At 37.8% G+C, this 24,079-nt stretch overlaps 1 protein-coding gene across 2 annotated transcripts in view; it reads right to left on the reverse strand.

The window, feature by feature from the left end:
• LOC145986687 (aminopeptidase N-like) overlaps positions 1–24,079 on the reverse strand; it is a 60,882-nt gene that overhangs the window by 25,224 nt on the left and 11,579 nt on the right. For both annotated transcript variants that reach the window (XM_083121000.1, XM_083120999.1), the window contains exons 3-8: positions 20,549–20,648; positions 19,149–19,230; positions 16,544–16,733; positions 9,181–9,373; positions 6,842–7,116; positions 4,347–4,552 (exon numbers count right to left, since the gene is read on the reverse strand). In XM_083121000.1, coding sequence (XP_082977126.1) covers positions 4,347–4,552; positions 6,842–7,116; positions 9,181–9,373; positions 16,544–16,733; positions 19,149–19,230; positions 20,549–20,648 — 1,046 coding nt within the window. The remainder of the gene's footprint in view (positions 1–4,346; positions 4,553–6,841; positions 7,117–9,180; positions 9,374–16,543; positions 16,734–19,148; positions 19,231–20,548; positions 20,649–24,079) is intronic.

The following is a 24,079-nucleotide window of genomic DNA, read 5'->3' on the forward strand; positions in this document are numbered from 1 at the left end:
ATCTGGTTATACGCACTGGGGAAGGGGCTATTGCCTGCTGCTTCACATTCTTATTGGGGTGGGGGTTAGGTGCCACATTTTGTTGTACTTTTTTCTTCTTCAACTGCTTCTGTTACTGGAGTCTCTTCACATTTAATTTTCTTTTGGCATTGTCCTTCGTTCCTGTTGTGGTTTCACCAAACTGAACCTTGCTTTGTTGATCCTCCAGTGTATGGGATCCTCCTGCTTCGTACATGTCAGTCTCCATTTCACGATTACTCGTAGTGTCAGACTCGCGCATCTGTTGATCAGTTGTTTCCAGACTGTCAGTCACCAAAACGTTATTCCGTACATCACTGTGGAAGTTGTCTAAGGATGCCACATCTTCCGCCCACGATTTGCTGTGGATAGACACAGGTAGAGGTGTTTCCTTGGTAGGGTCCAGTTGGTGTTCTACAACATCAGCTTTTTTCGGCTCTATTTGCAGATTTTTATCGCGTTCATTGTTCACAGTTTTTTTTCTTCCAACTGCATTGGAATTGGCAACACTGTAAATTGTGTGTCAGCCTTTATATCCGTCTCATGCGCTGAACGTTGGCTAGGTGGTCTATGTACCTTTGCTGCATATGACTGCTTAGGCTGGATTTCTACAGGAGTAGCACATGCTCCAATATTATCTTGTATCACTCGCTCACCCATAGCACCACGTCGTTGTGGACAAAACCGTGCTGTGTGTTGAGTGTCTTCACATATTTTACAAGTAAGGTTTCTGTCCATAATATGTTACCCAATATTGCATACCCTGTATTGATACATAGGACGGGATTGGCTTATTCAGAACCATTTTCACCAACTTATTGCCTGTACGAGTTTTATAAATATGCTCATCCGAATATCGCTCGTCCACCGGAGGGGTCTTAATTTCAACATACTGCGCAAGCACTGTACGGATATGGCTATCGGTTATTTCCATTGGTATAACATGTAGTCTCACTAGTGTAGTTGTCCTATCAGCCCAGTCTAATCTAATTTCATGTTCATCATCCTCATCACAATACACTAACTTCCCTTCAAATTTATTAATTAACTGTTCACCTAATAGACGCGTCACTAACTTAATATATACACACTTACGGTATTGGTCCAGTTCAATACTTAATACCTGGTCTTCAGTCAATGCAAGAGTATCCCGTATCCAACGATGAAGCATCAGCGATGATGGGCACTTCTTCACACTTGAAATCCATAACTTTAGCGTATTTACGCGACGACTTTCCATTTTTCCTTCAATTCAACCAACTTTACGTAACTTAAAAATTTACGCGTTTCGCGTCGTCTAGCACGCCAGAGTCCCGATGACTCACCCACACTCGGCCACAGGGTCCTGCTCAATGAGTTCGTGAGCCAATATTGTTACACGATATTTGGTACGTACACGTAAATGTACACAACTTAAGGTTTTCAGTGAGTTTTTTGTGTATTTTAAGTTGTTCTTTATACAAATGTGTGTTTTGAATTTGAATTTGAATTTAAAATTTTTGGGTGCGTCAGCACTAAGGCTATTTTGCACCCGTCACATGATACGGGGTCCAGCCCCTTATCGTTACACATAACAATTCTAACGTTGCATAACTAAAACCATAAAACATTCTGACTTTCGTTAAAAGCGGAGGCTGTAAAGGAGCACTCAGCACAAATAAGGACAAAACACAAGACAACACAAACAAACTTATACTGGCCATGGGGCCAGTCGCCAGAGCCTCGTTAGTCTGCAGTCCAGGGTGTACTACGTGGAAGTAACGTTGACTTTTGGGTGCATTACGTGGAAGGAGCGCGCCTTACACCCCCCAAATGTATGTAGTGGCGTACCTAGGGATTGGTGCTAGGAGTTAAAACCCCGCTTTTGATTCAAAATTTTCTTTAAAAAGAAATAACTGAGAGGAACTAAAACGTAAGAACTATGAAACTCTTGGACAAGTCACTGTTTGCATGTGTTTGTGTGCGTGCGTGGGCGCGCGCGCAGGCGTGTGTATGTGAAGGGGGAGCCTTGGCGTGTGTGCGAGAAGGGAGGGACGTGGCGTTTGTGAATGCTATTCATATCTGTTTCTAATTTTCATTAGCTGTTATATTTTACCATTTATGAAGGTAACGAATTACCAGGCTCTAAGGATGTCAAATTTTGACGTGATGTAATTGCCACGAGAACTGAATGACAGTCAGTGATTTACCCACACAACATGGATGACTAAGGAGTAGAGTGACTTAATTGGAGGTGTTGACAAAATGGACTTCATTTTTTCTTTGTAATGAATATTTTTCAAGTCATGAAAGTGAACCTTGGAAGTAATATTTCATTTCGTTGACTACGAAATATGCTACGTGGGGAGAATCTTAAAAAGAAAGAAATGATCTGTTGAACTTCAGACGAGACATTTCAGAAGCTCTAGTTATGAGAAATGATAATAGGAAACTCATGGGCCTCCCCGATGGCGCAGTGGTAGCGTCGTCGCCTTTCAATCAAGGGGTCCCGGGTTCGATACCTGGTGGAGGAACAAGTGGTTTGGACATAACTTTAAACTGTAGGTCCAGTCCCGATTAGCCTTCCTGTGCATAAAGTGGACTTAAAACACCAAATCATTCATTCAAATAGGAAACAGTGTACTCTTGTGAAAATGGGACGCACAGGTCACCAAATATAGAAGATGAGGATTTAGTTCAAGAGGGCAACAACTTGAAAGAAAGTACTAGTCCCTAGAATAATATATTTGAAATGACGCCAAAGAAATATGTGTGTTACGATAAGTTCCAACATATGACAGAAAATTGACATGGTTGAGAGGCACACTGTACAATGGGGGATTGTTCATGGTAATGCAGGATTCAGGGTTTACAATGTGATGGACTATGTTTTAACAAGAATAATAATTGTATAGAGATTGTCATGGGAAATAATGAGGAAAAAATGTTATATTCTTCCAAAACAGTAGAACAGGAACCCTGTAAAGATGATATATGTTATCATGCATTGCTAATATCTGCAAAAAATCTACTTCATACAATTTCTAATATTATGTTACCTGTATATTATTATATAATGTAATGTACCACGGGCACTAAGCAAACATTATAAATGTGTCAATATTGCAACAGAAGTGTGTGTTAATGGTATGCATATGTAGAAGGAGTAAAAAACGATAAACTCCCTCCACTCACAGTGATGTCATTTGCCAACATCCGATTTTTCAATCTTTACACACACAATGTATATATATAAAAAAATAATATCACTTAGGAGACCAATATAATCACGAAAAATACAGATTTCTTTTTAGCAACAAAATAAATATTCTGTGAGCAAAATACACTTTTTGTCCCCGCACTATGGTCTCTTAATGCTAAGCCTGGCCTACCAGTGGATTTGACTCAAAATCATCTGGCTGAATTCCATATTCAATACGATTTCTTCTAATTGCAGTAGACTATAAAGAAGTAAACTGTCCATGCCCTTCTCCCCTCCAATGCTCAGTTCAGACACCTTATCGCTGCTACTGTGTGCATAGATTGTAAGCAACAAAAGCAACACGTAACAAACGCAAGTGAACAAAACACTACAGAAAACAATGTTCTCGGCTATATCATAAGAAATGGAACATGTAAATATATAGAAACACATGACTCTGCTTTAAATTACATATCTCCTCAACCCCTGACACTAAAGGCACGAATCAAAAGGCAATCTCTCAAGGAATTCATAAGCTATAAATTTTGTTCAGTGATTTTTGGACGTAAAATACTTAGTTTCTTACATACTTGCTGTATTATGTGTTAGAAACCAACTTTTACGCTAATTCAAAAAATGAAAGAAAATATTTGATACTTGCTAGTTCAATTAAGATTTATGGAACTTCTATCTAACAAAAGCATAATTTATTAACTTTTCTGCTCTTTCATTTTGGATATCTTCACTTTTTGTGTACAATGCACCTATCTCGGGATATTACAGTTTTTTAGTTTTGAAGGTGAATTTTTGCAGCCATTTTCCAAGATGGTGGATTTTTCCGAAAACATTTGGATGGTGAATGTTTAATGTATTATTCACTACACCCTTCGGCAGAATATGGCAACAAAAACATGTGTATTTGCTCCATGTGTTGCAAATATTTCGGGGTTAGGTAAATTTTTTCCCGTTCTTTTCCTGTACTATAAGTTAAAACACATTGTGCACAAACAGAGCTAAAGACGTAAAATCTACTACCAGGTCGCAGAATATTAACATAGTTTTTCATATCTGGCCACGCTTCATGAAAAAAATTAGTCATACTTTCTATTCCCACAAACTGTATAGGGGGAGTAGCAAAATTACTCACCGCACCGGCACCTCTTTGTCCGGGTTCTTCGACTCCATCCACTTCTGGACTTTCTGTCTGTACCTTGCAACCTGCTCGCTGGCTCCGATTAATACCCTTCTTCCTCGTACGATTCTCCTCGCCATCTTCCTTGATGGGGAATCCCCTTCCTGGTCCTTTCTTCCCAGTTCCTGGTAGGCTGGGTTTGTCAGGTAAATGAGGTAGTTCTGCAAGGGACACCCAAACGTTGCTTTAGACAATGCAGCATGTTTCTGCTATGTTTCAAATTAGCAACAACCACAAAATATATAAATTCTTGTTATAAATAAAACACAGACATCAAATTACAAGTTATGTGTATTACACCATATCCCATAATATGTTTTAAAACTAACAGTGATGATGAAATGTCTTTCTTCTTATCACAGATTATCGTTAATACATTTAAATTGTGAATGTTATAAAATAAGACGGTCATAATAACCTCCCCTGCCGAGCTGAATAAAATATAGGCATCGTACATTGGTTAACCTCAATGATACAAGTTCTTGATTATACACATCAAAGAGTGACATAACATTCAAATTTTTAACATTCAAAACAACTTTTAATACTATAACAAATCTTTCAATGAATAAATATCAATTTTGAACTACATTTTTACTCTTGCACATTTTTGTTAACATTCAGTTTAAATGTCCAATATTATATATTCCTCAAAGCAAAATAATATTTGCAATAAATGACACATGTTTATATTTGAGCAATAAATTAAATAAGTTATCAGCTACTCGAGCTTCACAATATTCGTTGCCGTAACCCTTCTTCAGAAGCTACATAAACAGAATCATCCACTGAGAAGATTCAAACGAGAAAATTTTACAAGATTCAAGATATACAAGAATTATAATTATTTGTGGAGCTCGAAACAAAAGTACATGATACTTCCTTACTACTTCAAATACTGAGTTCAACAGTATATTTTACATTTTATTTTTATTTTTAATCCTTTTAAGATTTAATAACTCTTTATGAATAGTGGTTCAGGTTTCTCTTATTATTATTTTTTTTTTTTGTTTTATTACGATAATTTATTATTGCAGTTGTACTTGTGCTCTCAAGATCAAATAGGCGTGTAATTGTGTAACTACAAATAAACCAACGTAGACAAATTCATTACCTAATTGCATAATGGCATATTTAAATCCTGCCACTTTTACACGCTGTTCACCCACGATACAAGCCAACTGAATTCCATCCATTGGTTCCAGTTTATATTTGGTAGTAAAGAACTTAAAGTTATCCAAACCTTATTATCCAACAAATTACATTGACTACCTGTGTCAATTAAACATTTAAGAAACAAGTAACTGATAGAATCAGTATATAATGAAATGGTAACCGAAACTATATTCGCGTTGGTTATCATGACGACAGGATTTGGTTACATGGATTGTAGGAACATCGGCTAAAAGATACATGAATATGTTATGATTATTGTGACCAGTTAAGTGTAGGAACTGATGTTGTCACTGTTCGGAGTTGTACCCAATGACTTTCATTTATCATACAATTGGTCTAAGCAACAGGTAACGAGACGACATCATTTATATTGTCAAATATTCTTCCATGTGTTTCTGGTGCTTCAAGTAAAGGTGCAGGATTTCCTTTATCTGTAACAGTCCACTCAGGCACTGAGTCAAACCACTCCATCAAATAAGCAACTGGTAAAACTTCGTCCTTATCAACGTCTAAATACTTAACTTTATTAAAATCACCGAGACATGACTTAACATGAAATAAATAAGGATCATAATTACAAGCATCCTTTGGCAGGGTGAATTGAAACGCATTTCCCCGCTTTCATTGTTTAATGTTCTTGCAGGGCTTCCACTAGTAACATTCGTTATTGTATAACGTTCTTGAATTAAACTAATATCATTGCAGTTCATTTCAATTCGGAAATATCTATTGTTCCTTGCTAAAACTTGTGAGTTATTGATAGTGCAGTCATCTCGCAATTCTCAAGAAAAATGAATTTTTAAAATTTTCATCTTCAGGTGCAAATATGGCGCTGAAACCTGGTGCAACAACATCCTTCTGCATAATAATTGATCATGCGATCTTACATTTCCAAAGGGTCATTGACACATATTGAACATTGCTATACTGACAAACTACCAAAATAGAATTGCACGTCTAACTTCTGGTTATTGTTATTTTAGCGCCATATTTCCTCCGAATTAGCGACTTTTGATATAAATATAGAAATTGCGGAAAATTTGCAGAATAACGAAGCATTCAGTTAGCTGCCACAGCAGTAAAGGTTGACACACAGAGCATATGTGAGGTGTGTACAAAAAACCTTGGGAGAGTTTAGCATTCAATTAGCATCAGAATAAATATCGTCAGCTCCATTCTTTATCCGTAGTAAGTTTATAATGGTCCACAGACAATAATCATTCTGTATTTTACCATTACGTTCACCAGTTCTATAATGATAATCATAATAATACCTTGTAATTCTCCCATGCATCTGTACCGTCAAGGGCTGAGTCAAGGAGGGTCATGGATGTCATTATCCATGTCTCTGCGGTGTCCAGGTCCCTCCGAAGGAAGAGCTGCAGGCGAAAGTGGTGGGCGTAGGAGAGTTCGCCTGACTTACATAGGTAGGCACTGTAGTGAATCAGCTGGGCACGAGTTAAGGCGGGGATGTTCTTGAAGTTGTCGCTGTTCAAGTACCGGGTGATCAGGTCCCAGTTGTCGGTGTCGTAGTTAACGTAGTAAAAGCCTGGAAGTTTTCAGACAATGGTGTAAAAACAAGAAAATATTCAGTGCATGCTTAAAAGGAAAAACTCCATTGTAGCTATAGTTAAGACATACTAAATATGTCTGTAGTTCAAGAGAAACTTATAGGTGTCTTTCAACTACGTCACAATCTGCTGAATTGGGACTTCGAGCAGCCTTGATGGATTCCAGTTCTTGTAAACATGCGGAATTCAAGCGGGAGATTTGAAACTTTTTTACGATGGTATAATATGAAGTATTTGGTGTTTCAAACAGAAGCTCAAGTTTTTTTCACATTCTCTTGCTTATGCAAACATGCCGGCTGTGCGGACAATGACGTCACATGAAACTCGCCTGTACAGCATCCTTGTTGGGAAACATAATGGTAAATGATATGCGTGAAGGTCAAGTCGAAGTTGTAATATGTCGACATTGTTATAATGTTCACGAACATGAGTGACGATATGATGAAATTGGACACTCACAAGAAACACCAATTGCCAGACGGGATTCGAACCCGGCTGCCTTGAAGTAGTGGCGCGCTGTGATAACCACTCCCCCACAGAGGTCGGTTCAAGTCGCTTATGCAACGCGACTTATAACTATTAATTTCTTCAAAGGACGAAAAATTAAAATTCAGATGATGCATTGGACTAGTGATCGCTACGGAAATAGGTGAGAAGATGAATGATTTACTTTGTAGTTAGTGATTATAAAATCCACCAACCACCTTACATTTTTTTTAAAAAAAAAGATCAGATGATTTGAAATCAATAGGTGATTCTGGAAGTATTTTGAATGCTGATCACGGAAATGACATCCATGTTTTCCCATCACGTTAGGATTTTTCACAATTTTACAATCAAAATTATCATATTCGCCATAACATTGCATCCTTTACCTAACGCATCATATGCATCAAATTAATTTATGCAAAGGAAATTTAGGTTGTTTCCAAATCAATAAGTGAATCCGAAAGTAATTTTAGTGCTGATCACGAAAATGACGTCCATTTTTTCAATCACGTCAGGATTTTTCACAATTCCACAAAATAAATTATCCTTTTCGCCATTCCATTACGCCTATTACAAAACGCAAGAAAATCAATTTAAGCAAGCAAAATTTAGGTTGCTTACAAGCCAATAAGTGATTCTGGATGTATTTTGCTTGCTGATCATGCACATGATATTCATTTTCCCCCATCACGTCAGATTTTTACCAATTTTACAATAAAATTTATCATATTCGCCATTCCATTAAGTCCATTACAGAATTCAAAAAAATAAATTTAAACAAAGGAAATTTCGGATGTTTACAAACCAATAGGATTCTGGAAGTATTTTGAATTCTGATCGGGCACATGACATATATTTCTTCCCATCACGCAGAATTTTTCCCAATACCATAATTTTTCTCCGTCATTAAGTTCAATCAACACACTACATTAAAACATTGAGTTTTGGACATTTTGTAAAGGAAATTTTTATGGGGGATTTCGAAAATTGAATTTACGTAATCAAAGTTTACAATTTTCATATCAATGTGTCTTATGAAGATGGAAGGTGGATTAAATGCTTACTATTCTATGTGCATTTACAGTTCGAAATTGGAGGATTTGTATTGCAGAAAGCTAGTATTTACCCATTATCTAAACAGAACCATCTATTGAGGAAATCATAGAACTACACATTTTATTGTGAATTTAAGGCAGTTAATATATTGCTATTTTCTGAAAAAACTACACGTCATGGGTAAAAATGGATTTTATTTTTGGAATCAGCATGTTGAAATAATTCAGGGGCAACAGTCACCTGTGAGTCATCCAACCCCATGCAGGCCTGTGAATTGTTAATGTTTTCCTCTAGAGCCACTGTTTGAATTGCTACGTAATACTAAAAATGATAACTTGATTCATTTACTGCTCTGAAAAGACAATTAGTTTCTTAGTAAAATCCCATTTCAAACATAAGGGTTTAATTGACACGCTGAAAATGTAAGGAAGAAACCTCCTCAAATACAAGATACATGTCACCCATGGAAGCAAATTGATACGTGGTACAGAACTCACCTACATACTCTGGATTGGCAAGGATAAATTTGTTTCTATCTGGAAGGCCGGTCAGCACTCCTTTCTTCTCTTGTAGGAAGATCTTAGCTCTCCTATCAACGAACTGAAGCTCGTCTTGCGTTGTGTAGGGTATGGGAATTGTCCACAGCAGGTCCTCATTTGTTTCTTCGCCTTTCATTTCTATGTAGACTTTCTGTAATTAACGTATGAGAACATTCCATATGATTTCATTTCTATTCTTAAGTCTACACTCTAAACAATATAACAGTCGCACATAATGTTGTAAACTGAAGAAAGAGGGAGATATTGCTTGATTTAGTTTATTTTACTTCGCTTTGTTACCACTTCTCGCTAATCGCGAAGATGAGAATGAGTGATGACATGATGAAATTCATGAAAAAAGATACACTCACAAATAAGACCCATGTTCAATTTGGCATTCGAATACGAAAGCCCTGCGTTGTATCGCGCTGTGTTAACCACTCTGCCACGGAGGTCGATGTTAGAAAGAGAGAGATACGTATGTTGCTGCGGTAATCAACTTCCGGGATTTGGTGATACCAGAGGGTTAGTTAATATTTACATTCCACAATATGTCAATGTTTCACTCGGGAGGAGACTCCCCAGGAATTCATGGCCTTGGCATAGTACTTGGACCACGTGTAAGAGATTTAGTAATATCAGTATGTGGATGAGAGCAGTGGTGAAGCGTGGTGTCACTGGAAGGGTAGGCACAAGCTGTGAGTTCGTGTTGTTATGGGTGAATTTTTTTAAAAATATAAAAAATATAACCTTAAAGTTATTTTTGAAAATGTAACAACATATTCTTAACTCTTGATGTGTGCTAACTCGTAAATCGTATTTCTAGATTTTATTGTAGATTGATGCTTTAGATGCCAATCGAGTGACAGTCCTCAATGCCCCTTCTTTCTTCCTATGCCCTGTAATAAGCTTCTATTCTTGTTTTTGTAGCATTCCAGACTAATACAGAAGGTTTTTCGCTTTATATCTTACCATTTATGACGGGTACTCACCTTGAGATACCGCGCCGCCACCACCGACCATGTTCTATTGGACCCCTAGCATTGTGAACTATCACTCGGCTTCGCAGTTTCCATTGCAGCAAGCTCCGGCTCAGGATAGGAATGGGAATTCTGTCCCACTTTTCCCTGCAAGCTTTCCATAGACCATCCAGGACGCGCGGGCGGCGATATTGAAGACGTCGTTTCAACAGTCCAAATGCACAAAAATCCATTGGACTGGCATCTGGGCAATTCACAGGAATGTCGTCAAAAGGAATGACACAAATTCCTAATTCCTCTGCCATTTCCTGATAAGAACGTAGTGATGTTCTGGCGGTATGACTCGAAGTTTGTCCGCCTGGTTCTCGTCCATTCCATACAATTGTGGATGTCTCTCCGATAGATAGGTGTCAGAATGGAGTCTTGGAAGTATCTGGCATTCACCTTCACGTTTTTGTCCACCTTGCGTATCATCAACTTACCCTCATATCCGAATTCCGTCACAACCATAAAGCCACGAGGGAAACTTTCCCTGCATTGACGAACAAAGTTGCTACGCCCCTTGCCGTCAATGTCACGGTATGTGATCGTCCGAATGCGAGCACCAGCAGTGAGATGGACATATGATTCATCCATTGTGACAACTCACTTCCATTTGGAACACGCCTGGTACTTTTCATACAGTTTCCTGCAGTTTGTCTTGCCTTCGGCAATGTGACGCGGTAGAAGGTAGTGTACACGGGCCTTCCGCACACTCTTCAACCTGAGGCGCTGTTCACAGTTGACGGTGCGAGGTGAAATCTGTGGGCCATATTACGTTGAGTCGGGGGATTTTCTTGGCATGCCAATCGACGGATCCCCCTTTGCACTACGGGTGACACTTTGCTTGCAGCCCTTCTCCTGGTGGTTTTCGTGGGTGAATGTTTCGCAAGGAGAGCCTGTTGTGTGTAACGGGCCACAATAGCTTTCGCAGTAGTCACCCCGAGTGTTAAACCATTCTCCCGACACTGTTTCACAATGCGTACGTATGAAAACGTAGCATGCAAAAGGGCCATTAACCCTCCCAATACCGAAAGATTTTCGGCGCCATTTGATAACATTCACTACCAACACTCACACACCTACAAAGTCACACACAACACTGCTCCCGCCAGCAGACCCATAGTTCCAGCATGATACACCAGGTGGCAGCACCAAATTGAAAATGGTCGGATATAAAGCGAACAACCTCTGTACAAGTTATTTTTCCCCTTGCTCACTTCACGCTCACAACAATGAAACCAGACCCTCGTGTTGGAGTGGTTAGCACATCGCGCAACGACGCCAGGGGTCCTGGGTTCGACTCGGCCTGGGCATGGATATTCGTCAATTTGATCATACAACACTCCTCCCCATCTTCGCAAATTAGCCAAAAGTGGCACAAAAAGCGAAGTAAAATAGAGGAAAACAATGAAATAACTATAAAAAAATAAGTGAATGAAAAGATAAAATATAACAATAAAGGAAGAAAGCAACGGGAGTAAATCGAGAAACTAACGAAAGCGCAGAACACAATGATAGAAACATTTTTCGCCCTCTGAACAAGTTGTCTTTACCTTTCTACTCTCACCTTCCCTTTCCCCTTCTTGGACACCCCGCGCTGGACAAGAAACAGATGTGAAGCCGAGTTTTTAACCGTGTCTTCAGCGTAGCCAACATCCCAATCAGGAAAAGTGTGCTGATTAAACTCTTAAATTTGCTAAATGCAACTAACTTTGCTAAATGCAACTAAATTGTGCTCGGATGACTTAGGTCTTATGTTCATTTTGTGTATCTATTTTGGGGGCAGTTGTGATTCGAAAATGCGTTGTTGTTTAGTTAAATAATATTGGTAATTTCCCCCCATCAAATTAAATACAATGGTATAACCAATATAATTGGTTCAATCGCTTGACAAAGTTTGAGAAAATTCGACAACTACAAAAGGCGGCGGATTTTTTATCTGTGACCCCAACTTTCTAGCAATTTCCTTCAATAAAATGTTTCTCGTGAGCTAAGTGAGGAAAGATAAAGAAAATATGAAAAGAAGACGGTGGACCATATGTGGCTGGCTCGGCATGCTACCTTTTGTTTGAAACAAATAAGATCTGATAATAATCAGATCAAAAGATCAAATAAGATTTTTTTTTAAATTTATTTTTTCAAAATATGTTACTCTGAATTCAACTTATCTGTCTCCCAGGGGCGCATGCTTATAGATGATGATACATTTTACCACTATCCCAAACACAGGGTGCTAGGTGCCAACGAAGTTCAAATTGAACTACATTTAGCACAATTACGCTGGGGGTTAACATCCTTGCTTGAGGCCGTAATCACTGTCTCCATTTCGGGCGAACGCGCCAATGAAATTATGCTTTCCCGCATGAATCACATATAATGTTATGGGACCAGCTGAGGCTCTATGAGAAGTGGCTCGACATGCGACGATAAAGCCTCTGGCAGGGATGAAATTTATTGAAATGATCGTAAGGCCTAGAATTTCAGTTTTCTTGTATTAAGGTGTCGTTTAATGAAATTATAAGTAACAAGATAATCCGTAATAGCCAATCCGTATTAGGGTAGGCCTGGCCTCCGGGCATCTTATGAGGCTTTGCCACTGGATGAGGGGATAATTATGGAACGACTGAAGGGAAAGAAGAAAGACCTAGTGCTTATACAAGTCTACATGCCACATAGCGGTTTGCCAGACGACAAAGTAGAAGAAAGCTACTAGAAGATAGAAGACATAATGGAAAATAAAAAAAGAGAGCATACGTTATCGTAACGGGGAATTGGAACTTCAGTAGTAGGAGAAGGCCAGTTAGGAATCGGAGTAGGAAGATATGCATTAGGGGACAGAATCGAGAGAGGTGAATTGCTGGTCACCTTCTGCAAGAGTAACTCACTCATTGTTAGAAACTCTCTCTTCCAACAGCGTACGAGAAGAAGATACACATGGACATGCCCAAAGGACAGCAAAAGACATCAGATAGACTACATCCTAGATATTTAGAAACAGCCTCAAAAATTCAAAAACTTTACCAGGAGCTGCCATAAATTCAGACCATGTACTACTAGAGGGAGAGATATGCTTGTCTATGAAGAAGATAAAAAGAGAACAGAAAATAAGGAAACCTAATATCGAGATACTAGAGGAAGAAAAACAAAGGAATAGGTTTGAAACAGAATTTGAAGAAAGTGTATTTGAAGTAAAATAGCATGTTTAAAATCAGTGACGCGATCTGGGAATGAAAAAAAAATTGCCTTAAGAAAGCCGTCGAAGACACCATAGGGTGCCGGGAAAGACAGAAATGCAAAAAACCATGGATCACAGAAAGTATGCTCGAGAAAATTGAAGAAAGGAGAATATGGAAGAACATTAATGCACAGAAAGAAAGAAGACGATACAGAGAACTCAGTAACCAGATAAGAAGCGAAGCAAATAAGGCAAAAAAAATGGATGAAACTAACGTGCGAAGAAATTAAAGAATTAGGAAAGAGAAGATGATATGACCTGATATACCGTGAAATTCAATCCCTTTGCTTTACAAAAAGAAGTGGGAAGTTATGTTGATGATACAAGATGAGAATTTAAACGAAATTAAGGTCAAACGAGAAATACTGAGAAGATGGGAAGAGTATGTGAAGGATCTGTACGGGAAAGAAGGCGGACCAGATACATGATGAATAGAAAAAGAAGGAGGACAAGAAGGACTACTCACGATGATGGATGAATTGGAACTGTCACTCAAAGAAATGAAGAACGAAAAAAAACAAGAAGTGACCAAATTCCTGTAGAACTCATAAAGTAATCTAGATGAAGGCTAGAATGAAATGCTACATTTATGCAATGAAATGTATGATGAAGGTGTATGGCCAAAAGATTTCATGGAAACAATCTAAGTACCTCTAAAGAAGAGAAATAACTCCAAGAAATGTGCTGAATATAGAACAGTCAGTTTAATATCACAATCAGCAAGAGTGCTCTTGAGAATTTTAAATAGATGCCTACACTCTAAAATAAACACAAAGATAGAGAAAGAACATTTTGATTTTAGAGAGGAAATAGATACGAGAGACGCCATAGATTTACTGAGAAAAACTGCAGAAAGATATCTGGAAAATGGGGTAAATAAATAGCTGTACCCTTTGTCGATTTAGACAAAACCATTGATAGAGTGAGTTGGACCAAGTTTTCAGGAATTATTAAGAATATTAGGGTAGATTGGAAGAAAAGGAGGCTTATCTGCAAATTATATATGAAAGAACGTGTACAAGTGAGAATAGGAGAAGAAATGAGTAAAGGAAATGAAATTGGAAGAGGGGTACGACAGAGATGCTGTTTTTCCCCTACATTGTTCAACAACTATTTAGAATATATACTTAAAACTGTTTCCATTGCAAGAGAGAGAGGTAACAGTAGGAAGAAGGACAATATCTTGTATATGATTTGCAGATGACATGGCCCTGTTGTCAGAAAATGAAAGGACCATAAATGCCATTCTTGCAGAAATGAATACCCACTGTGAACAGTTTGGGATGGACATGAGAATATATGTGAAGAAGGCGAAAACCATAGTGATCGGAAAGGAACCGAGAAAGGCAAAAAATGAGTGTCAGAGGTGAGAGAATCGAACAAGTAGACATCTTTAAATATCTTGGATACGTCATAAGCGGTGATATGAAATGCAGTCAAGATATAGAAGCGACGGACGCCCTTAATAGGAAGGAAAATATTTTCTGTGGATTTATCAACAAAGATCCGAGGAAAAAACTAATGAAATGCATTGTACGGAGTGCAGCTCCATGTGGTGCGGAAACGTTGACACTGAGAACAAGTGACAAAAAGCTACTGGAAGCTCTAGAAATGTGGCTATGGGGACGAATAGAACCGGTGAAATGGACAGAAAATGTAAGAAATGAAGCAGTGCTAGAAAGAGTTGGGGAAAAGAGATCAATGCTGGAGATAATAACGAAGAGAAAGAGAAATTGGTTTGTTCACTGGATGAGAAGAAATTGTATAGTAAGGAATGACATTGAAGGGATGGTCAATGGAGAGAACATCAAGGGAAGAAAAGGATACCAAATGATTGACGACGTCTAAATAAGTGATTCCGACGATGCTACAAAGCTAAAGGCTCAAGATCGAACAGCAAGGAGGAAGGAAGAAAAGACTTGCCCTTGGGCAGAAAACAATAAATGAATGAATGAATTTGTCAATATTCCCATAAACCTTTGGTAACATTTTTCTAAAGAAAACATCACCGTTTCAAATCGATAACTAATAAAGTAATTAAGTAATTCTCTCCCCCGCCAGTTTCTTAATGATCACCTGAAATATATCTAGTGTTCCGAATTAGCAAGAACATTAGTTCTTACCAAGTTAATTTCTGTTATACTCTAAGGAAACAACCGACACCTTTTGGAGAGAAGAAAAGAGTACTAAAAAGGACATCGGTTTACATTAGAAGACAATGTGTGTCACGTACATTATAAACTATGTTAGGGCTGAGCCGATACCCCTTTGAATCGATACCAATACTCTTACGATTCTTACCGATACCGATGCTTGAAAATTGTTGCCCAATTTTTTTATTAATATTAGTGAATGATTATTCAATAATAAGCATCAATTTACCAGAGTTTTCCTTTAAAGCAGTAAAGAAATACTTCAGGGTATGAAAATATCTGTTATCTAATCACAAAATGCAGGTTTTTTTACACAATGATAAAAACATATGCATCCATAAAGTCTCTTCAAGCAAGGCCATGGATTGAGTGCATTTAAAAAACCTAATAAATTTCGACCAATTTTCCATTGACAAGATTTGTACTCGTCAGAGATATCCAATCCAATGTTATTGATTTGTCTTGTGCCATAGTTGGTTAACGTGAAACTGGTGATATACCTTAACACATCAACCAAATACATACCCGGTTTAATTGTTTCTTTGATCCGCTTTTTAATAATAACACTATCAGCAGGTATCCATAGCAATGAATGTGCAAGAGACATGAAATTCGTAAGGAGTGATTTTAGTAATTATTTTTATCTCTTTTCTGTTTGTTAACGAATGAATTTCACCCTGATATGAATGGTACAAAATCAATTGAAAATTCGAATTTTACTTAACTTTCAGGATAATTAGACTCCGCGAAAGTGTCGCGCGCAGTTTTCAAACATCAAAACACCGCCAAAGTATCGGCCAGTATCGGTAAATTAAATCCATCCGATACTTTCCGATACATCGGCATCGACTCAGCCTTCATGTATAATATATATACCCATTCTTTTTTTTTTTATAAATATTTTATATTACCTGGCTTAGAGTTGCTGTGTTGTTCTCGTAGTTTCTGTTAATGTTGACAAGAGGAAATTTGCTGTAATTGGTCCACATGGCTGCAACATCAGGGAGAGATATGCTGGCAGGCAATGATCCATCCTCGTGGCAGAGCTCATCAAAAGTTTGCCAAAAATATTTCTTGTCGTCGTCGTCGTATGAAGATTTCCTGAGGAGAATGAATTACGAATGTTTTTCTGACATGAAATGTACTAGCGATCTCTGAAAATTCATCTCACTCTCTCTTCTCTTCTCTCACTTTTTGTGTGCGTGCGTGTATGTGGCAGAACGGTAAACAGTAGAAAGAGAGAGAGAGGGGGGAGAGACAGAGAGAGAGAGAGAGAGAGAGAGAGAGAGAAAGTAAGTAAGATAAGGCAGTAAGCAGACACGAACGAAGATCCACAGAGTAACAAAGTGTGTTAGAGCGAATTCGCATTTGCTTTGTTTTAAGTCGCTTTAGCAAACATGTGAGGGTAGACAATGATTGGATGAAATGAATTATCCCTTGCACATACTAAGGCACATAACACATATCCCTCAAAGGATAGTTTGCTTGCAAGACCGCTTTCCCAAATGTTCTCCTGATTCTAACCCTCAAGCGACAAAGGCATGCAGAGTGAAAAATGTAACACAGACAAACAGAAGAACGAGATGAAAACAGAGATCATGAGAGAGAAAGAGTGGATGAGACTAAGAGATATAAGTAGATGAATAGCAGCAGCTTAGACATATTCACAGCGAGAAAGAAGAGAGAGAGAGAGAGAGAGAGAAAGAGAGAGAAAGGGAGAGAAAGAAGAGAAGAAGAAAATGGAGAGAAAAAATATAGGAAGAGGGAGAGAAGAAAAATAAATAAATACGGGCAGAGAGGGAGATCGATAGAAGGAAGAGGGAAAAAGGAAGAGAGAAATGATGAAAGAGAAGGAGAAAAGGAGACAGACAAAAAAAATACAGAGAGAGAAACACAGAGCGGGAGAAAAGTGGTAGAAGGAAAGAGGGAAAAACAGAAAAAGGGACACATTGAAAGAGAGCGAAAAAGAAAGAGAAGGAAAGTGAGAAAGGGAAGCAGATAAAGAAAGGAGAGACTGATTGTCAAGCATCATTGCAAGAGAGGATCGTCCCTCTCTTGAAGATTGAAACTAAGAAATCACTGCAGACTCTTCTAAAATATAACAATAATGTAGTAAACAATGATCACATTGTGTAGTGACATCTGAAACTAAAAATACTATTTCAGACATACTAGTGGATAACAGTTGCAGAGTGTCCTCCAACAAGAGAAGAGGTTAATACACTATTTTACTGGAGAAAAGGCACAGAGACATACGCAGGGATGAATAAAATAGGAACAGAAGGGGAGTGATAAGAAAATGAAAAGAGGAGTGGAAACATAGAATAAAAGAAAATGAATTGACAAACTGAAGAACAGAGACATGGGCAGGAAGGAGATTGATTGATTGATTGAGTTTATTTTACTTCGCGTTTTGTGCCTCTTGGCTCATTTCCGAAGATGGGGATGAGTGATGAAATGATGAAATTGATGAATGGACATTCACAAACAACCAATCCTGTGCGGGATTCGAACCTGGGACCCTTGGCGTCGCAGCGCGATGTGCTAACCACTTTTTTTCATATAAAGGAAATATCCCACCCCCCACACACGGAGGTATACCCCACCATTCACAATTTTTCTCAGTTTTACAATTTTCAATTGTTACAGTTTCTCAGTTTCTTATCATCTGGACAAAAACAAATACCCATGCCTTACCCGGGACTCGAACCCTGAACCTCTGGTGTTGTAGCGCGCTCTGCTAACCACTCTTTTTTTTTTTTTAGGAAATGCCACCTACATGGAGGTATCACCTACCATTCACACTTTTACACTTTTAATTTGTTACAGTTTCTCAGTTTCTTATCATCTAGACAAACACAAATATCCATGTCTTACCCGGGACTCGAACCCGGAACCCCTGGCGTTGCAGCGCGCTCTGCTAACCACTCCGCCACAGAGGCCACAGGGTCCGGCGCAGGCAAGAGAAAACATTCACAAAGAAAGAGAGAGAGAAATGAAGGGAGAGAAGCAGAAAGCAACAAGGAAATCAATGAAACAAGAGAATAGGGAGAGAGTGAGAATCTAGTGAATGTAAGAACACAGAGAGGGTGAGAAATGCACAAGCGGAATGAAACGTATTGGAACACCAACATAACAAGTGTCCCACATTCGACCTCGGTGGAGGCCACCTGAAACTGTAGGTTCAATCTCGATTATCTTATTTGTGCATAAAATGTTCTTAAACTTTGACAAACGTTTCAAAACACACACATGGAGATGGCGGGAGTGAGAGAAAAGAGAGAGACGGCACCAAGAGGGACAGGAGGGACGATAACCCTCCAGTCAACAAGAAATAATGTTATTTTTGCGTGTGATCTTCTTCAGCTGTGCACTAAATGTAATGCCCCACTCCCAAGTAAATATTCCTTCTCCACCCATTAGGTTTTTTCTGGCGGTTTCAGTAGACACACACACAAAAAAACACACACATACCATTATACACACATACACATAACAATCTCTCTGAATACTTACCCCTCACTGTCCATTTTACTCAACGTCTTCTGGTAATTAGCTGGAGAAACTGTTTCGTTGAACATTGACCTAATCACAAGATCTGGAAAAGAAGAGACGATTCTCAGTTATTTAACCAACCAGAAATGTAATGGTCATTTTGGTATTAACTTTACATCAAGATTGAGGGGTGGCTCAACATAAAATTTTCACCCGTGTGAGGTGCATTTTTGGCGCCCCTTCTTTTCCACCCTTCCATCCTTTCTGGTCCCCTATTTTCTCCAATGGAAATATGGAATAAATTTATGGTTTTAATAATTAAAAATACCGTTTTTTTTAAATGTCTCACGTGTTACCATTCAAAAGAGGTTCATTTTAGGTATGTGTTTAATTCGTACATAATGACATCAAAATGAGAGGATTCTCTTAGCTTAAATTGCTACATGATTTTGCAGTATAATTATTGTGTTATGCAGCAGTAACTTCAATTAATCCTTGTCTACACAAATCCAAATTCTTAAGAAAACATAGCTACGCTTACGTAATCAGACATGAAGTTTTGGCGCTACTCAAGCGGGACGTCCCTTTTGGTGCCCCCGAGGGTGGCGCTAGGGGCTGTTACCCGAGTTGTCCGCCTCTATTAAATTCCTTCTAGGTCGTGAATTCTTCATGAAGTCGTTTAAATTAAATACTTTCAATACTTTCGGAGATTCCATTGTTAACCTTCTTGTATTAAACTCTTTTACTCATTTGAAGTAATTATGATAATCTAAGGATTCCAAACCTAAAATCGTGTAGCTATTTTATCCACAATATTTAAGCAAAAATATTTACAAATTACACGAGAATAATCCTTGCGTTGTTTTATATTAAAACCCAAATATATAAATAAATATTCCAACCAGTGATGGTTCGCAAGTTTGGCAGTTTTTACTAGTTTGGTATACAAGTAGAAAATTGATCGTGATGTGCTGAAACAGGAACATTCAAACATAGATCTCGAAAGTTTATACAGAGGCGTAATTTGGTTGGGCCAAGAGGACACTTACCCCACAAATTTTCAGGTTAATAAAAATTTATAAGTCAATGGTACATTTGTTAACATTCTGGAACCTTAGTATCAAAGAATCCAGCAATATTTACGATTTCTCAAATGTAACAGTATATTCTGGCTTTCAACAATAGTCCTAGTTGAAATTTTTATGGGGTTGATAACTCTTTGATTCTGCCTCCCACAGTTAAACTCCAAGTTCGATTATGACCCTCCAAAGTTAGGTCCCAAGTTACATATCTCGTATATATATATATGTATATATATATATATATATATATATATATATATATATATATATATATATATATATATATATATATATATATATATATATAAAGAATGAATAATTAATGTAAAAATACTGTACCATCTTGTTGTGACCTTTTATAGGGATATCCGTCGTCTCGTCCGTAACCAAAAAGGAAAAAGTTCAGATATCTCCTTCTTAATCTGGATATGGGATCATCCTTTTTGAGAGAATATAGAGTTAGTATATGTATACAATTTTCCAATTTAAGAAAATATCTACTATGGTTCATGCAAAATTATGCAATACCACAAAGAAAAACACTCCGTTCAAACAACATGCAAGAATACTGCAAAATAACAAAATCACACATAGACCCTATTGGGTAAACGTGCACTACACTTCTTAAGATTCTTATTGTTAACATGTGTAAAAATAGATTTGGGAATGGTCGAAAAAACCGGCTTTTTTGGATAGAAAGCGGAATTTGTGTTTTTGGTTGGGCTTCTTTCCATAAAATGTTTCAAATAAATTAAAATACATTACTTGGCTGCGCTTTTCATGTTCCACAGCTTTAATTTATTTCTCTACTGTAAAGAGACACTCATATCTAATTCAAAATAAATAAAATACATAACATGGAATTCATAACCAGACACAAGCAGTAGTTGCAAAAATGCAGACTTCTTCGAATGGAAGTGTGAACTTCCTATTTCAGTAGGCTTATTAAATACATCTATGTAGTACATAAACATTCGCAAAACTAGAGTAGTTTTGTATGTATTTTGTAAATAGAATCTAATAGCATATGATGTAATATTCATTGTTTGAATTTGGCTAATGAACAAGAAAGAAAATAGTGCTACACACTTATCAAATGCACCCAGGGACGTCGGAACCAGGGGGGGGGGGCATCATGCTCCCCACTCATCATCGAGGGGGGTAATATGGTCTTTTTGCCCCCCCCCCACTCGCGCCATAAAAAAATGTACTATTTTTTCTGCTCATTTGTGGTTCTGAATAAAATTTGAGAGAATATTTTTACATTCGTCAAATGAACATGGGCTGAAGTTTCCGCTAACAGCAAGAACAAGAGAAGAAGTACTTGACTGACAGATCGCTAAGCAGATTTAGAATGGCAGTTTCGTCTTTAAAAAGCAAGTGCAAACGTGAATTAACCCTCCTAGGAATTCCCTCATCCTGTTTCCAGTTCCAACAGGTTTTTTTACAAATACACTCGCTTGTAACAATGCTCCAGGGAGGGGTGGGGGGAAGAGGTCGGTGCACTCAGATATGAACGGTCTGCAGTTCCGAAATAGATCCAAGCCGACATATTTCCGCGAAACAGTTGTTGTGGAGGAACCAAATATCCTATGAAGATTTCCTGGCCTCCCTCCTGCTATTGCATGTCCACAACACCGTTGTCCGGGAAGCATTGTCCAGATGGGAGTTTCGAAATATAATTACGTCTCTCCTAGCTTTGACTTGAAATTTTCAGTTGAAGTTTGGTGTAGTCAGTTATCGGGTGAATCGGAAACTTGTGAATAACAATGAGTCCGTCGACCACCGCGTCGTGTCATTGTTAACATAAACATATCAAATGTGTTTCTGAAAATGTGGATGCAGGGGAAGAGAGAAAACTTCTTTTTCGAGGTAAGCAGTAGAATAAAATTATTCTTGATCATTTACATAAGATGAAGCTATTGTGGAAGGGTAAAGCCGTCAAAATTAAAAGCTTAACAACAAAGTGTTCGTTCTATTTCCAATGAAGCACGTACATGATTCCTTCACGGAAAAATCTGTTACATGTTCAACTGTAATTGCCCCTGTTTGAACGTATACATTTAAAACTGAACATTGATCGCACGGTAACACATCGCACCACATTTCGTCTCTCGCTGGATTTTCTTGGGGGGATGGGGGCGCTGGGGCAGAGCTACATTGATTCTTTTGACACACTTAAAAATATCCCAAATTATAGAAATTATATTTTAAACAAGTACTAAATAAAATACGTCTTCAAACATTGCCATCAAAAATTGCTCATATGCACTTTTAATTTAATTATAAAATCAGGACGTGGTAATATTAATTTACATGAAAGAATAAAAATTCACCACAGCGCGTCAAAATTAAATATAATGAACGTCTAACCATGAAAAGAAACACCAACTTAGAACCTCACATATTTCTTGTTTGTTTTGCCTCCTTATTGCTCTTACGTAATAGTAGAAAATTACGATTGTATACAACACTGTACTTCCGACTAAGGAAGAAAAATCTTCGATTTTTTCAGACTTCTGAAAATATTTTGGTTACAGGATCTCAGTTTATTGTATGGCCCTAACCTAGGTCCATCCGCGGGGGGGGGGGGGGGGTAATATTTTCTTTGTCTGCCTTTCCAAGAATCATTTCGCTATTTTAAATTCTGAAAACAAAAATTGTTCTAAGGAGCATTAAGAATATTTTTAATGGCTTGCATGATATTTTAATTTTTTTTTTGCTATCATTCAGTTACGATTCCGAGAATAACTTAACATTACAAAAACTGGCTGTTCACCGATGAAAGCGTAGTGGCAAATGCAGTCGTTTTATCATTAAAGGGACAGGGTTCGATTCCTAGGGAGAGGGGACAATGTATCGCGCTCGAAATAGCATATAAAGTTGATTATAATTGACAATAGTAAGTGATATTCTTGAAAATTCATGACAGTTTTGAAAAGTTATCCCTAACGTCACATCTTTATAAAGTTAGATTAAACGCAACGATGATTGGAAAGGAGTAACTCACCAATACGAGTGAGTAGGTGATAGGAGACGAGCGAGACTATTTTGAGGGAGGAGATTCCAAATTTACGTAGCAAATATGCAAATTTCTCTTTTACAGACAAACGTTCTCTACCAGATTATTTACTACTGGGGTTTGGACTGTTGAAAACCGCCAAAAAAACGGGAGAGAAATGTTCCCGTTTATTAATTATTAAAGGTGCAACATCAGCACTAACCTTACAGAAATGAGAACTGTAGAGAATGTCATAGGATGGCTGGTTACTAGGTTTGAATCTGCGACCCCGAGATGTTTTGTTCCCCGTTGCACATATACTAGTATTACAACATGAAATGTTTACGAGATACAACGTCCCTTAAATTGTTTTAATTAATTAGGTCACGGCCACCAAAACTACTGCCCACGTTCCACATCTGGTTTGTCTTTGTTCATAATAAAAATTAATTATAAATTATGCAATATATTTAGCGTAAGTATGGTGCAAAATCTTGCAATCAATCGCTCAAATAGTTACTGGCTCTGCACATAAAAAGTTTGGGAGTCGGTGGATACATAGTATACATGTGCGGTGAGCGGATACTCAACCCCTAATCCCTCGCAATGACGTATCCAGGTTGTGGGTCCAAGATTCAGACCCGAAAATTCTTTAATTTTTTTGTGGAAAGTGAAAATAACATCCACTAAGTTATTTTTTTTAAAAAAACTGTTTTGGTACAGTAAGTGAAGTTGATGTGTTCTTTTTAATAATACGAATATATATGCAGAAGAGAAATACTAAAAAGGAATACATTTCATTATGTACCAGACATTAAAAAAACTATTGTCAATGTGTGAAACTCGATTTCTAGAAAAACATGATTCAC

The sequence above is a fragment of the Lepisma saccharinum genome, chromosome 4, assembly GCF_977018435.1.
Source record: "Lepisma saccharinum chromosome 4, izLepSacc3.1, whole genome shotgun sequence".
Taxonomy (NCBI): domain Eukaryota; kingdom Metazoa; phylum Arthropoda; class Insecta; order Zygentoma; family Lepismatidae; genus Lepisma; species Lepisma saccharinum.